Source organism: Lathamus discolor, chromosome 2 (assembly GCF_037157495.1).
Source record: "Lathamus discolor isolate bLatDis1 chromosome 2, bLatDis1.hap1, whole genome shotgun sequence".
Classification (NCBI taxonomy): domain Eukaryota; kingdom Metazoa; phylum Chordata; class Aves; order Psittaciformes; family Psittacidae; genus Lathamus; species Lathamus discolor.
Window position 1 is genome coordinate 46,042,234 of NC_088885.1, and position 13,260 is coordinate 46,055,493.

The window sequence follows — 13,260 nt, forward strand, 5'->3', positions numbered from 1 at the left end:
TTTAAGACACTGAAGTTCACTGGCTTATTCAATAAGTAAGCTGATAGACTGTCTACAGAACTTCTTTCACATTGCTGGATGGAGTGCAAAGCAAACAGAATTAGCAGAGATGTTTGAATACAATAGCCTGGAAGTTAAAGAACCAGAAAATGCAGTGGCAAATACTAAAAGGTAAAAGGGTTGGAAAGCCATGCCATTCACGCTTCAATGACTTAAGTTTAAAGAAACTTATACAACAGACACAAATAAATGCAAATCCTTTAAATAATGGGCAACTTTCTAAGATTATGAAAAAATCTCACTGTTTTCTGTAATAGCTCCCAGTGCTATATTTCACCCATGGTTTAACAGACATCTTCCCAGCCACTGTTCCAACCTGAGCTCATTTCTAGATATTGGAAGCATGTCCTATGCTTCAGCCAAGCATCAGATCTTCCTTGTGATCTCACTTTCCATTTTCTAATATTTTCCTGGTTAAAAAAAAAAGCAGCTATCAGAGCAGCTTTGGATTTTTTTCTCATAAGTGAACAGCTTATCTCAGTTTCTTCTGCCTGATACTGTCTGAGTAACAGGCATTCTTGGCTAGCTGGAAACTCATGCTAAAGTTTGTGTGGCATGTGCAGGCACTTCTGCAGTGTTTCTTACATGACAGATACTGTGCCCTCTGCTGTATGGGAAAAGGGTAACTGGTTTCATGTAAGTCATACAGAAGCATGAGGCAGAGTCAAAAACGGAACTTCTATCAACTATTGCCTTAACCACAAACAAAGCTTTGTTTACAGTTGTACAGCATGTACAATTGTGTACAGTTCTGGTGTACTGTGTACAGTTCTGGTGTCCTCAACATAAAAAGGACATGGAAGTGTTGGAACAAATCAAGGGGAGGGCCACGAGGATGATCAGGGGACTGGAGCACCTCCCATATGAAGACAGGCTGAGAAAGTTGGGGCTGTTCAGCCTGGAGAAGAGAAGGCTGTGTAGAGAAACACAGCAGCCTTCCAGTATCTGAAGGGGGCTACAGGGATGCTGGGGAGGGACTCTTCATTAGGGACTGTAGTGATACAACAAGGGGTAATGGGTTAAAACTTAAACCGGGAAGTTTAGATTGGATATAAGGAAGAAGTTCTTTACTGTAAGGGTGGTGAGGCACTGGAATGGGTTGCCCAGGGAAGTTGTGAATGCTCCATCCCTGGTGGTGTTCAAGGCCAGAGCCCTGGGTGAGATGGTTTAGTGTGAGGTGTCCCTGCCCATGGCAGGGGTGTTGGAACTAGGTGACCTTAAGGTCCTTTCCAACCCTAACTATTCTATGATTCTAACATGGTTGCCATTACTCTCAGTCTCCTAATACCACAGTATTTTCTTTTTAGAGTGTCTCTAAGACTCTTTGGTTTACTACTCTGGCTCCTTTCCATGATCCAGTACAACTCTGAAAGTGGTGTAGTCAAAGAGTTATCTTCGCCAACAGCAGTGAATCTAAAGCCATATGGATGAAATACAACAGAAACAATAAACAATTATTACCTTTTCAGCATACCATGCTGTTACAGGCACAGAGAACCTACATGACACAGATAAGTCTACTTCCCCCTTATAAACACAGATTTCTAATTGTTCACAAGGGTCAATAATACAGTTTAGGAAAAAAAGAAAAAGCAAACAGTGGATTACTTTATATCAAAAAACCCCCACCAAACCCACAAGTATTAGAATCACATGACTGAAAAGATTAAACTCTTTTATATCATTATTGCATTACCTTGTCTGAGTCATGGTTGATCATTTTAACATCAAGCAAGGATTTGATGGTTTTTGTCAGTTCTTTCTCATTCATTTGTGTACTATCCTGAAGCTCCTTGTAACTGACAGTTTCACTGTTGTTGAAGGCAAGCAACACTGCCATTTGGTATGTTGTGACCATGGCTACATAAGGTTTGCACAAATAATTCATTTTTACTTCACCTGTAATGATACAAGTAGTATTTTATAAACCAATGGAATGTGCTGAAAAGTCATCTGAAGCCTAACTATTACAGCTTCTCCTACATTTCCAGATAGTCAATTCACACCGAAGTATGCATTTAGCACTTCGAATGGGAAGATGCAAACTGATGTTGTTTATAGAATGTGGTCTGCAACAGAAAAGCCCTCTATTTTATGAATACTAGAGCAGTGTTTTCAATTAAAAAAGGAAGCCTACAGTGTTGAATTTGAATAATGCAATATAATTTATAGTAAGAAAAAAAAATAAAAAACGAAGTTCCAAATAGCCTCAACACATCAACTTCAATTACTAAGAGCTTATACAGAATGACAGAATAATGACTACATGAAAGTTGTTTCAAGGTAAGATTTAAAAACAAAATAAAAGACTTGTCCATTACTTTTTTTTCCTCCACAATATTAATATAAATAAAAAAAAGGGAAGAGAGAAAAAAAGAGAAAAGAGAGCAACGAGAAAAAAGTTAAGAAAAAGAAAAAAGAGAGAGAAAAGAGAGAGAAAAGAGAGAGAAAAGAGAGAGAAAAGAGAGAGAAAAGAGAGAGAAAAGAGAGAGAAAAGAGAGAGAAAAGAGAGAGAAAAGAGAGAGAAAAGAGAGAGAAAAGAGAGAGAAAAGAGAGAGAAAAGAGAGAGAAAAGAGAGAGAAAAGAGAGAGAAAAGAGAGAGAAAAGAGAGAGAAAAGAGAGAGAAAAGAGAGAGAAAAGAGAGAGAAAAGAAGAGAGAGAAAAGAGAGAGAAAAGAGAGAGAAAAGAGAGAGAAAAGAGAGAGAAAAAGCAAAAAGCTCTGAAGAAAACTGCCTGAAAGCAGATTTATATTTTCTGTGTGAAGGTGAGTGTGAATGAATGGCAAACTTCTATTATGAAACCTAAATTTTCATTACATTATATGGTTGTACGCTAGTCTGGTTTTCACCTCCACGTAGTATGTTGTGGTGCTCAGTAATTAAAACCTGATATTGAAAGCACCTGAAATGAAATACAATTAACTGATACTTAGTAAACTAAACAACAATTTTATATACTAAGATGTTTTTTTAGCACATATTTCTATACAGTAAATAGAAATATAACTATAAATACTTTACTTACATATCTGAGTAAAATATTATCACAGCATTATTTAATATTCAACTAAAGTATGACTAATGCTACAGAAACAATTCCAGGGCAATTATTTTTAACTCTGCAGTTTTTCAGTAGTGTTTTGTAGTTAACAATGTGTAATTCTAGTTTTACTTGGACTTAGTAGATCACAGATAACATATGCAAGTTCACAAAACAAATTATGGATATACTAAGCAGCAAATAATTATTTATAATGCAAAATAAGTCAGCTGACTTTATATGCAACATAATGTTCCAACTCCAAAGTCTGTTGCCATTTGAAAAGAACTTTTAACAAACAATTGTCAGTTGCATAGAGCATACGTTTAGCAAAGCATTTATTTTTACCTGTACAAAGATAATGTAACCAAGTAAGCTTCCTTCCACTAAAATGTTGACTGTAAAATAATTCAAACTGCAAAACAAAATGAAATTTAATTAGTCACACATATAACTACTTACAATAGCTTATTATCACACTATCACCCCAGGGAAGAAATACTGGTTTTATGTACACCATACCGGATGTAAACATTGCAGATCAATTCTTGACAGAACTTTCCTTTAGAAGATGGGTGACACCTAAACATCAGCCATTTACCGAAACACTTGAACATATTAACATATCACTTGATGATTAAATCAAAAAGATTGTTGACACACTCATACTCTCAAAGTATAAAGTACTGTATTTGAACAGTGTTCCAAGAAGTATCAACTCTACTGAACTTAAAAGAATTTCTAGGAGGTTTTAGCAATCAATCTCGTGAGGTTTTATTATTCTGTTCCTTCCAATTCCATATAAAAACTAGTGTAATTTTATTTTTTCACCTTGGTGAAATCATTCTGTATTCCATGGCTTTGATATCTTATTTAAAATCAATCCAGAAATTCCTGTGTACACATCAATTTAGTTTACTCTGATTCGGTCTGGCAACTTGAACATTAAAGAAAAATCCAAAAAGGGGGACTTCTGACCTCTTGAAAATTCAGGTGTTTCTCCACCCACAAGCTTACATAGTATGAAAACTAGTATTTGTATACCATTCAAATAAACCTATATTTATAGGAAGCTCCATTAGGCTTGGAGCCTGAAAAAGCTGCTGAACAATTTGCCCAGATACAGAGGTGCTTTCCAGTGCAACCGCAGAATAGTTTTTCTTCTTTCTATATCCTGGCCAGAATACTGAGATAAGTCTCTCTTGACGGATCAATGATCAAATTTGACAGCAAAGACAGACATTGTCAGTTTTAAAAGACTCACCAAGTTAATGCTCTGTTTCCTCAATGAATAAGAAGTATAATTTAGAGCATTAATTCTATATAGGCAACACATGAATTGCTTCTTTAAACAAACTTCAATAGTGAAGTTAGACAAACAACCCAGACTCTGAGCTGCTTCTGATATGCAAATCCATAACAATTTTCCAACTGAGGCATGACTGACAATGCTCCTACTTTAAGCTCACAAAGAACAGCAAAATGCCATCAATCACCTTCTGTGGATGCCATAGTATGGGTTGGAAATTATTACATTGCTAAAACCAAGGGCCACAGTGGAAATAAAAGCAGAATAAATAGTTCTAATATTTAGTAGCAATACATTGAAAAGCCCCTTCGCTGCAGAAATGGAAATTTCCCATTATACGTCACATCAATTTAAGGTATAATAACTGCTTTAAAAAATATCTGTTCTATCAAATAATGTAATTTTTAATTACCTAAAATGTACTTCAACATTGAATACACTTCAGCAAAGATCAACACATATATTCTGCATTTTAACACAAACATTGCAGAGGTAACATTTAGAGCACCATAATATAATGAAAAGTAATAAAATATTCCACCTCCACAAAGCAGAAATTATCACATAAAAAGAGAACATTTGGCCAAAGTAAAACCTTTACTGCTTTAAGAATTTATAAAATTAGCTTTAAAGAAGTTTTGCGCAAAGCTCAATTTTGAATGGCTCCTATGGAATACAGGACAAGAAACCTGTATCTGCATTTTCATCCTCTATTAAATCTGATCCAATTTAATATTAGAAAAAAAACTTCCGTTCATCTAAACATTAAGAATTGATTTCAAATGTTAAAATCAACCCGGTTCATTTGACTGTATTTAGTAGTATCTCCTTCATCAATCATGAAGTGTAGAAGACATGTGAAAAAGAAAAGCTATGCAAATACACATATAAATTAAGTGTACCATTTAGGTGACTCTCCAACTTTAATATGGACTGGAAACAAGATAGCCACGGTTTACAAACAAAATGAAGCAGTTCATGTTTTTCTCTGTTAGACTGATGATCTTTTATATTATTTTATAATTTTATAAAATATTTTATATTTTATATTTATATTTAATATTTTATATTTATTTTATATTTTCCACGTTTACAAGAGGTCTCCTACTAACCTACCATCTGTACACTCTTTTCCAGTTCCTGAGGAATTGCAAACGTAGAAGAAGGAGCCTGAGTTAGAGGCCATGCACCAGCCTAAAGATACCAGGAAAAATTAAAGTATTAATGTTTTCATACAACATATACACTACAAAAAAAAAACAAAACCCACTATTAGACAGTTCTATATGTTATACCATAAGACTAGCAATTTCCACCAGAAATTTTACTGCTCATTATGCATGCCCCACTGAGGTATTAATTCAAGACAAGAAACACAAGGCATTTTATGTCATTACTCTTTACTGCACCACTGAGTTAATTCTAATAAGAAACACTAGGAAAATTAATTATTCCACAAAAATCACAAAGTGTCAGTTTCCATATGAGAAATATTCATGGAAAATGGTTCACTTGTTATAAAAATATAAAAATTAAGTACAAATAACTCAATAGTAATAAACATACATTAGTACCTGTAGAACATATATCTGAAAACTAATTCCCAAATCTATAATCGTGTCCTGGTTTTTGATAAAGTTGTTGAATTTATTGTTGAGATCAGCACTAACACTCATGTCTGTATACATTCGATGGAGCTTGCTGGTAAATTCATAACCACAGGCTTGCTGTGAAGAAACATTGTAACAGGTTTTACAGTGAAAACAGTACTTACACACATTCACTACTAGTATATGGACAAAATAGTTAGCAAAAGCATTGTTATAATATTTACGAAGAGCACTAGTTACAATAGAACACAAACGTTAAAAACCAAGATTATAAGATTTACATCAGTTTGACTTTCTATAGACTTATATGAAAGTTATTTTATAAAATGGAAAGATAAGTTTATGAAGGTCCTTGGTACTTTTTTAAGTGTAAATATCAATTATTTGAATGTATTTAATAAAAATACCCAAAACCTCATAAAAATCTCAAATGCATTGGTGATACTTAGCTCTGTATCTTTCACAGACTACTAAGAAATTAGTTTTTCCTTTCAGCTACTGGAAACAAGATCTATTAACTGCTCAATTATCTCTGGCACCATCTGCTGCTTCCTCTCAACATTACACGCTGCTATGTCCTCTTATTTTGCATTAGAATGTTCATTACCTTTAGTTTGTTAATCATGGCTTCTTCAGAATCCATAGACATAGACAAACCATGAATTAATCTTTTTGCCAACATTCTGGCATAGAACTAGATAAAAAGAAATAAGACATGAAGATTTTTAAAAGCATAACCACATTTTTCAAGTATACTTTAAGTGTAACATTTTAAAGTTTATTGAGTATCAAAAGTTACCTTTTGGAATACATCTTTGTCATCAATGTATTTGAAAACAGTAATGAAACTTGTAAGTTTGTCTTCTACTTCATTCTCTGTCATTCCCTTTGCTGATTTCTTCAACAAGTTGTCACAGTACTTGGCCAGCTCAAGTTAAAAAAAGGAAAAACAAACACAAACCTACTTGTCAAGCTTGAGAACAAATGTATGCCAAGGCAGACCAAACTTCTACACAAGAGTTGAAGCACGAAGTAAGTCACAGTCTACAGCCTCATTTCTATTACAAGGGCTGTATTCATAGGAGAACAATACATATATATCTACAGAGAATACAAAATCTGCATAAGAAATAACCACTGCATCAAAACCAACCCACAAAATGTGCACGCAGGTTAAGTTATTCCTTACTACTGAAAAACACCCCTGAGGTTAACTAGTGTGAGAAATCATCTGTGTGATGGACCTCCTGCCAATCCATTTGACAGTATTAAAAAACGGTACTTTCTATGTATCACTTACCAACTCAGGTGCTTTGCAGATCGACTTCGGCTCCCTATAGTTTACTACTGATGTCAAAGCCTACATAGGAAGACAGAGCAAAGAGAAAATACGTAAATTATGTAGAACTTTTCATTTTATGAAATATGAAATATAAAAAAAAAAAAAAGTTCAGACCCTATAAAACTGAACTACACAAAAGGGAACCAAAGAGAAACAATTAATAAAAGGGTCTGAATTACTGTTCTGTGAGAATCTGCGTGTTGAACGTTTCTAAGCGGAAAAAGCAGAGAAACAGAAGTTAATCACAGAAAGTAGCAGAACCAATTAAGTTCTGGTTAAAAACTTAAACGTAGAAGTATGAAGATTTTGGTGCACACCACTATGTATGGTCCCAAAGAAAGGAACCAAGGAATAATTGCAGATAAAGCAGATTTGAGCAGCAGCACATCAAGGGCAGCTTACATGAACAGCATGTATCTTGAGCTGAAAAACATACATGATGTGCTCACAACAGTAAGAATGGAAAGATCTTTTGGTTGTTGGATTTTTTGGTAGACTAAAGAGGAGAAAAAATATTGCTGAAAGGGGAAATTCAAAGCAATGCAGTACAAAAAGTATGGTAGCTGAAGAAAACCAGGATATGATGAAAAAGAAAAAGAAGGAGATAATGGAAGCTTAGAATTGGAAATTGTAAACAATGATATCAGAATCATCAAGGTTAGTTTCTAAACTACATATCACATTTAAATTAGCATTTTAAACCAATACTGAACCAAAAATACTTTATGACCATAGTTCCTCGGAATTATAGTTCCTTTATAGTAACAAACATTATTGTTGTTATTATAAAGAAAAACTGATCAGCAGCTTCTGTACAATGCCTCAACATTCCAATATTTCATAATAGGTCCCTAGAATCCCTGTGAGAAACGAATACATGACTTGACAAGAAACAGCAAACTCTGTAAAGATTTGACCAGTCTTCTGCAATAATATTAAAGGCCACAGTAGCAGTTTCGACATCCACCATGAAAAACTGACAGCAGATTAAGATTTTAAATGTTTATTGTAATAAAATCACTGAAATGAAGAATTGATGTACTTAAGGGAAAATTACATTGCATATGTGCCAGCAAATATAGCTGGCAATCTCGTATTACACCACCTTCTGGTACATGACATTAGCTGTAATTGAGACAGAAATGTATTAGGGTACTAAAATAAGTATTTGTTTTAAAAAAATAAACAATTATTTTCTCAAAAGCACAAATACAGATGGACAACTACTATTGATATTATTACTGATGTATTCATCACTGTGTCTTTCCAGATTAATGTTGGTTGGATGAAGCCTTGTGTGGTATGGTTTAGTGTGAGGTGCCGCTGCCCATGGCAGGGGGGTTGGAACTATATGATCTTGAGGTCCCTTCCAACCCTAACTATTCTATGATTCTATGATTCTAAAATTATCAAATCTTAGACTACGACCTTACCTACAAACTGTAATTACTGTAAACACCACAAGAGAACAATTAAATGTATGCATGCATCCTTAGACAGGAAATTATAAATAGGATTTTAAACATCATGGCACCAAGCAAATTGAAGTTCAAATGCACAGAAGTGTTATCAAGCTACCCCAAACCACTCTATTTATCTATTTATTATTGGCACTTAAATTTACATTAAAAGGGTCAGCTCCATTTTTGTGTTTTGAATTATGATGAAAAGAAGGTATTTTGTTCAGAACACATTTAAGTATTAAAGTGGTCTCTTTTGTACGTATCTTTTCCCTAAACACCGGATTGTCTTTTGTTCGATTACATATTTAAACTAGAAAAACTGCATAAGAACGCCATCTCTGAACATGTGTTGATGTCCTGAAGAATTTTGATGAGCCTGAAACAGGGCCTCACATTTTGCTTTCCAGTGCTTTTTTTATGTAAGTTACCTTGTCAAGGGCACTCATGAAGTGTTGATCACTATTCAAAACAGTGTTGATGAGCTGAACAAATTTACTATGTACTTCCAAAACTGACTCCACAAACTGAGTTGGCATCTGAAAAAGGCAGATAAAACAGAAAGCAAGTTAACGAGAAAAATATTATCTACATACAAATATATCTACATTAGTTGTACATTTTTTCCTAATTATTCTTTCTGATAAAAGTTTAAATCATAGTGATTACGTGCTTGAAAGGATTGATTCTGCATTGTTGTCCTCTTACACTACTCTGATTATGTTTTGGAAAAAAGAGTCTATGGCTACATTTACAGACATATGAGTCTATACTGCTCTCATGCTGTCTGCACTTTACCATCATACCCCAAAACCTTTTTATTAGCCCTTTCAAAAACCATCGACACTAACACTTAAATAATGATTCTGTGATTCTGTGAAATACAGCAATCAAGCCAAAAAACTACTGAAATAAGTGAACTGCTGCTTCTCCTACACACTGACTTCAGAGTCAGAAAACCTGGATGAACCCTTTGAATTTTCTTCTGTTACCAATCTAATTTAGTGCGCCACATTTCAGCATAACCTTTTGTATAAAAATGACCAATATGACTTAGAGGAGTCCCTACACAGACAAGCAGGTAGGCAGCAATGCAACTTTGTGCAATGCACTGGCTGTATCACATGATAGCCCAAGTGCATTCTCAGATCACACATGAAAAATGTTTTGATGACAAAGTACTTAATCCACACAGTGCAGCAAGTATTTCACATTTTGAATTTATCTACATAAGGCTATGAAGCTGCATCACCCTTATGGCTCTGCATTCATTTCCCTATGTAGACACTTTTAGTTTGAGAGAATAAACTCAATAAACGTACAAATAATCTCAAAGCAAAATATACTACTGAAGACGTTAGCCCATTTTCAGTATGCACACAGGAGTCACAGAAGAGTAAGAACTCCTGTGCAGTCAATAAAAGAGTTAATTTAAAACAGTTTGTATCTATATATTATTACAGACAGAAACACTGGGTGGCTAAAGTCAGCATCTGAAAGTGGTCACAGATCTAGACAGCAAGATGTACACATGTACAAAAATAATGCCAGATAAAAGCTTGTTTGTTTCTGAACAGCAATGCTAGAGGAACAAAAATGGAACAGAGTAATTTAAATACATATGAACAGAAAAAAGTGTAACACACTTTAGTAAAATAATTAAGCTACAGTATTTTCAGAAATTACACAAAAATATGAGACTAAAAAGCTATTAGTGAAAAACACCACACCGAAATGAGGATACAATGTCAAGCCTTTACAAATAACATGTAATTAAGCTAAATGGAATCATTGATTCCTTATGTACAAGAATGTCAAATGCCACTGACTTAGAGAAATTTAGGAAAAAAAAAAATACATACACAGAACAAAAGGACCTACTTGCCATGACAGCATTAAACAAACAACGAGAAATTTCTAGCTGCAGTTGTTTCTGGGTTAGATCACAACAACCGACTCTCAGGATAGGTACATGTCGCACAGCTAAGTGTGCTGATTAGAAGTTACAATTTATCCATAACGTTCCAAACCAATTTCATACAGGCAAAATTAAAAAAACCCAACAAAACAAAACAAAAAACAACCCAAAACAGAATAGACTAAAAAGAAAAGGGTAAACATTTCATCTGGAAAGTTAATCAAACAGGTAACTTGAGCTGCCTAAGGAAACTCACATTTTCCTGAGAAAGATTGCTGGTTGCTCTAAGGCCCTCATCATGGATATGGTTTTGTAGCTCCTGAATCATATGAGGTAAACCACTTGACACAGCACGAAGCAGAGTATACATATTAGCCATGTCTGTAACAGAGATACATTTTTATAGAATATGCTTAGAAACACTAAAAATCAACACTTAATATAGTACTACCATTTTACACAGAACTTTCCAAAGACTGAAACATGACTCACTGTTCTGAAAAAAAAAAAAAAAAACACCCAATAAAAAATTAACATACACTGGATCACTGACAAAAGCAAAAAGGGAAATAGTAGGGCTAATATCAGTACTTATTGAGTATCGCTATTGTTACAAAGTCACTCTTCCAATACTGTTTATTTAGGATAAACTCCAAGAGGAGATGTGGGCTAGTATGGAAAACTATTGTGCCAGCTTATTTTTATCCTTGGCTTCACTAAATCTCCCTTAGCAGCAGCTCAGGAAAATTAATTAGGTATCTTCTTGACATTTCGTTATGCTCTAGTGATGGCTTAAAATTTTTCTCAAGTTAGAAAAGCTGTAAATAAGCAACTGTTTGTTGGGGGGTTTTTGTATGAGTTTTGTTTTTTCTTTCTTAAGTATCCAAGCTCTGATCAGATCTGCCAAACTCATTGGAAATTGAACACTACTACTGGATACAATTTGACTGTGAAGAATAATTTGTTTCACAGAATGGATACCATCTTCCATGACAGAATAAGCATTCTTTCAAGGCTGAAAGGCATGTAGCCATCAAGAAGCAAATTTCTTTTAGTCAAGCAGGGAATATAACCATAAGAGCATCTCTCCTTGTAAAAAGGATCTGGGATGAAAGGTCACAAAAGATTTAGGACAATAAAAAGTGGCTATGAAAAGAAGCCAAAGTATTTTATAATCCTGACTGATTATGATAAGAATCTGTAAAGACAGAGTCATTGGTTTACAAATGAAGACACAAGCATAAAATATGACCAGTTCTACAGGACACAGGACTTCAAGTGGTTTTAAGGCAACTAAGACAAGGAAAGAGAAAGAGTATTGACCAAAAAAAGGGTTGTTAACAGTAAAAGAAGGCTTTGACTAGGTATTTAGAAGAATAAGAATGTATTACATGGTAAAAGAAAAATGTCATTCAGGCTTTAATTGGGCTTTCTAGTTAACAGTACTAGTACTAGCTGAAAATGCTTAAGCACATTGAAGATCACTAAATAAAGATAGCAAATGGCAATGCTAAAAGAAATCAAAAACGATTTCCACTTTCTGCGACCACAGACTTACCACTTCTTTTCTCTTGTCTGATAATATTGTGACATTCTGCATGTAGAAACTGCAAGTGATCAGCTACCATTCTCTGTTGGCATTCATGAATTACTTTGCTATATGAGCTGGGATGCAAATATTTCCGACACCGCATTTCTTCATCTTTTAATCTACCCAAAACCTACAAACAAGTTTGGAAACAGAGCTGATGAAATCCTAACAACCAATATAGAACCACGAATATACAGCAATTTATGTATGTAGAATAAGACACACAAATAAGTAACACGCTTTAAAAAAGAACTTGTCCAGGATGATGAAAAATTAAATTTGCTCTTTTGAATCAGGCCGTCTAACAGCAGTCAGTAGTTCTCAAAACTTCTTTTTCCCTTGAACTTTGTCCTTCCCAGTTTCTCCTACTTCACTTCCTACTCCTCCTGAGAAAGTTTTACCACAACACCTAATTATATGATTGTTGAGAGTCACCTCACTGTTCCAAACTCATGTGCTTGTATGTAAACATCTACTCAAAAGGTACAGGAGTACATCTGAGCTATCAATAAAATCTTCCTTTATAACTTTAATGAAGGAAATAGGCATTATTATAAGTCATATGAATACTGACATAAAAGTAATTATATCTGGTGAAGGTGAGGGAAGCCTAAGGAGAGAAGGGCAGCTGTAGGCTGCTAATGACAGACAAACTGAATCTGCATTTCTTTTGGTTTAGCTGAAGTCTTAGCCTGTTCCTGAACTTCACCTTAGGCGTGCAACCATTAGCTTTTGTTCCTTGTGGTTGAAAGCAATCTCCCAGCCTTCTCAATTCATCTTGTTAGTGTGGACAGCACAGCACTGAGGACTGACTCCTAGTCTTGTATTAATCTCTGCTTTCACAAGCAAGGTATAAGAATTACAAGCACTTTAACAACAACCTGACTTCATGCACCACAAGGCAAAACAAAAGAAAATTCACTCAGAGTAC

The 13,260-nt window shown here is 34.5% G+C and overlaps 1 protein-coding gene across 3 annotated transcripts in view; it reads right to left on the minus strand.

Annotated features, from left to right (window-relative positions):
- Window positions 1-13,260, minus strand: part of CUL2 (cullin 2) — a 51,779-nt gene that overhangs the window by 9,304 nt on the left and 29,215 nt on the right. For all 3 annotated transcript variants that reach the window (XM_065666731.1, XM_065666733.1, XM_065666730.1), the window contains 10 exons: window positions 12,297-12,459; window positions 10,995-11,119; window positions 9,252-9,359; window positions 7,319-7,378; window positions 6,818-6,946; window positions 6,626-6,712; window positions 5,983-6,135; window positions 5,525-5,602; window positions 3,448-3,514; window positions 1,757-1,959 (listed from right to left, as the gene is read on the minus strand). In XM_065666731.1, the coding sequence (XP_065522803.1) occupies window positions 1,757-1,959; window positions 3,448-3,514; window positions 5,525-5,602; window positions 5,983-6,135; window positions 6,626-6,712; window positions 6,818-6,946; window positions 7,319-7,378; window positions 9,252-9,359; window positions 10,995-11,119; window positions 12,297-12,459 (1,173 nt within the window). The remainder of the gene's footprint in view (window positions 1-1,756; window positions 1,960-3,447; window positions 3,515-5,524; window positions 5,603-5,982; window positions 6,136-6,625; window positions 6,713-6,817; window positions 6,947-7,318; window positions 7,379-9,251; window positions 9,360-10,994; window positions 11,120-12,296; window positions 12,460-13,260) is intronic.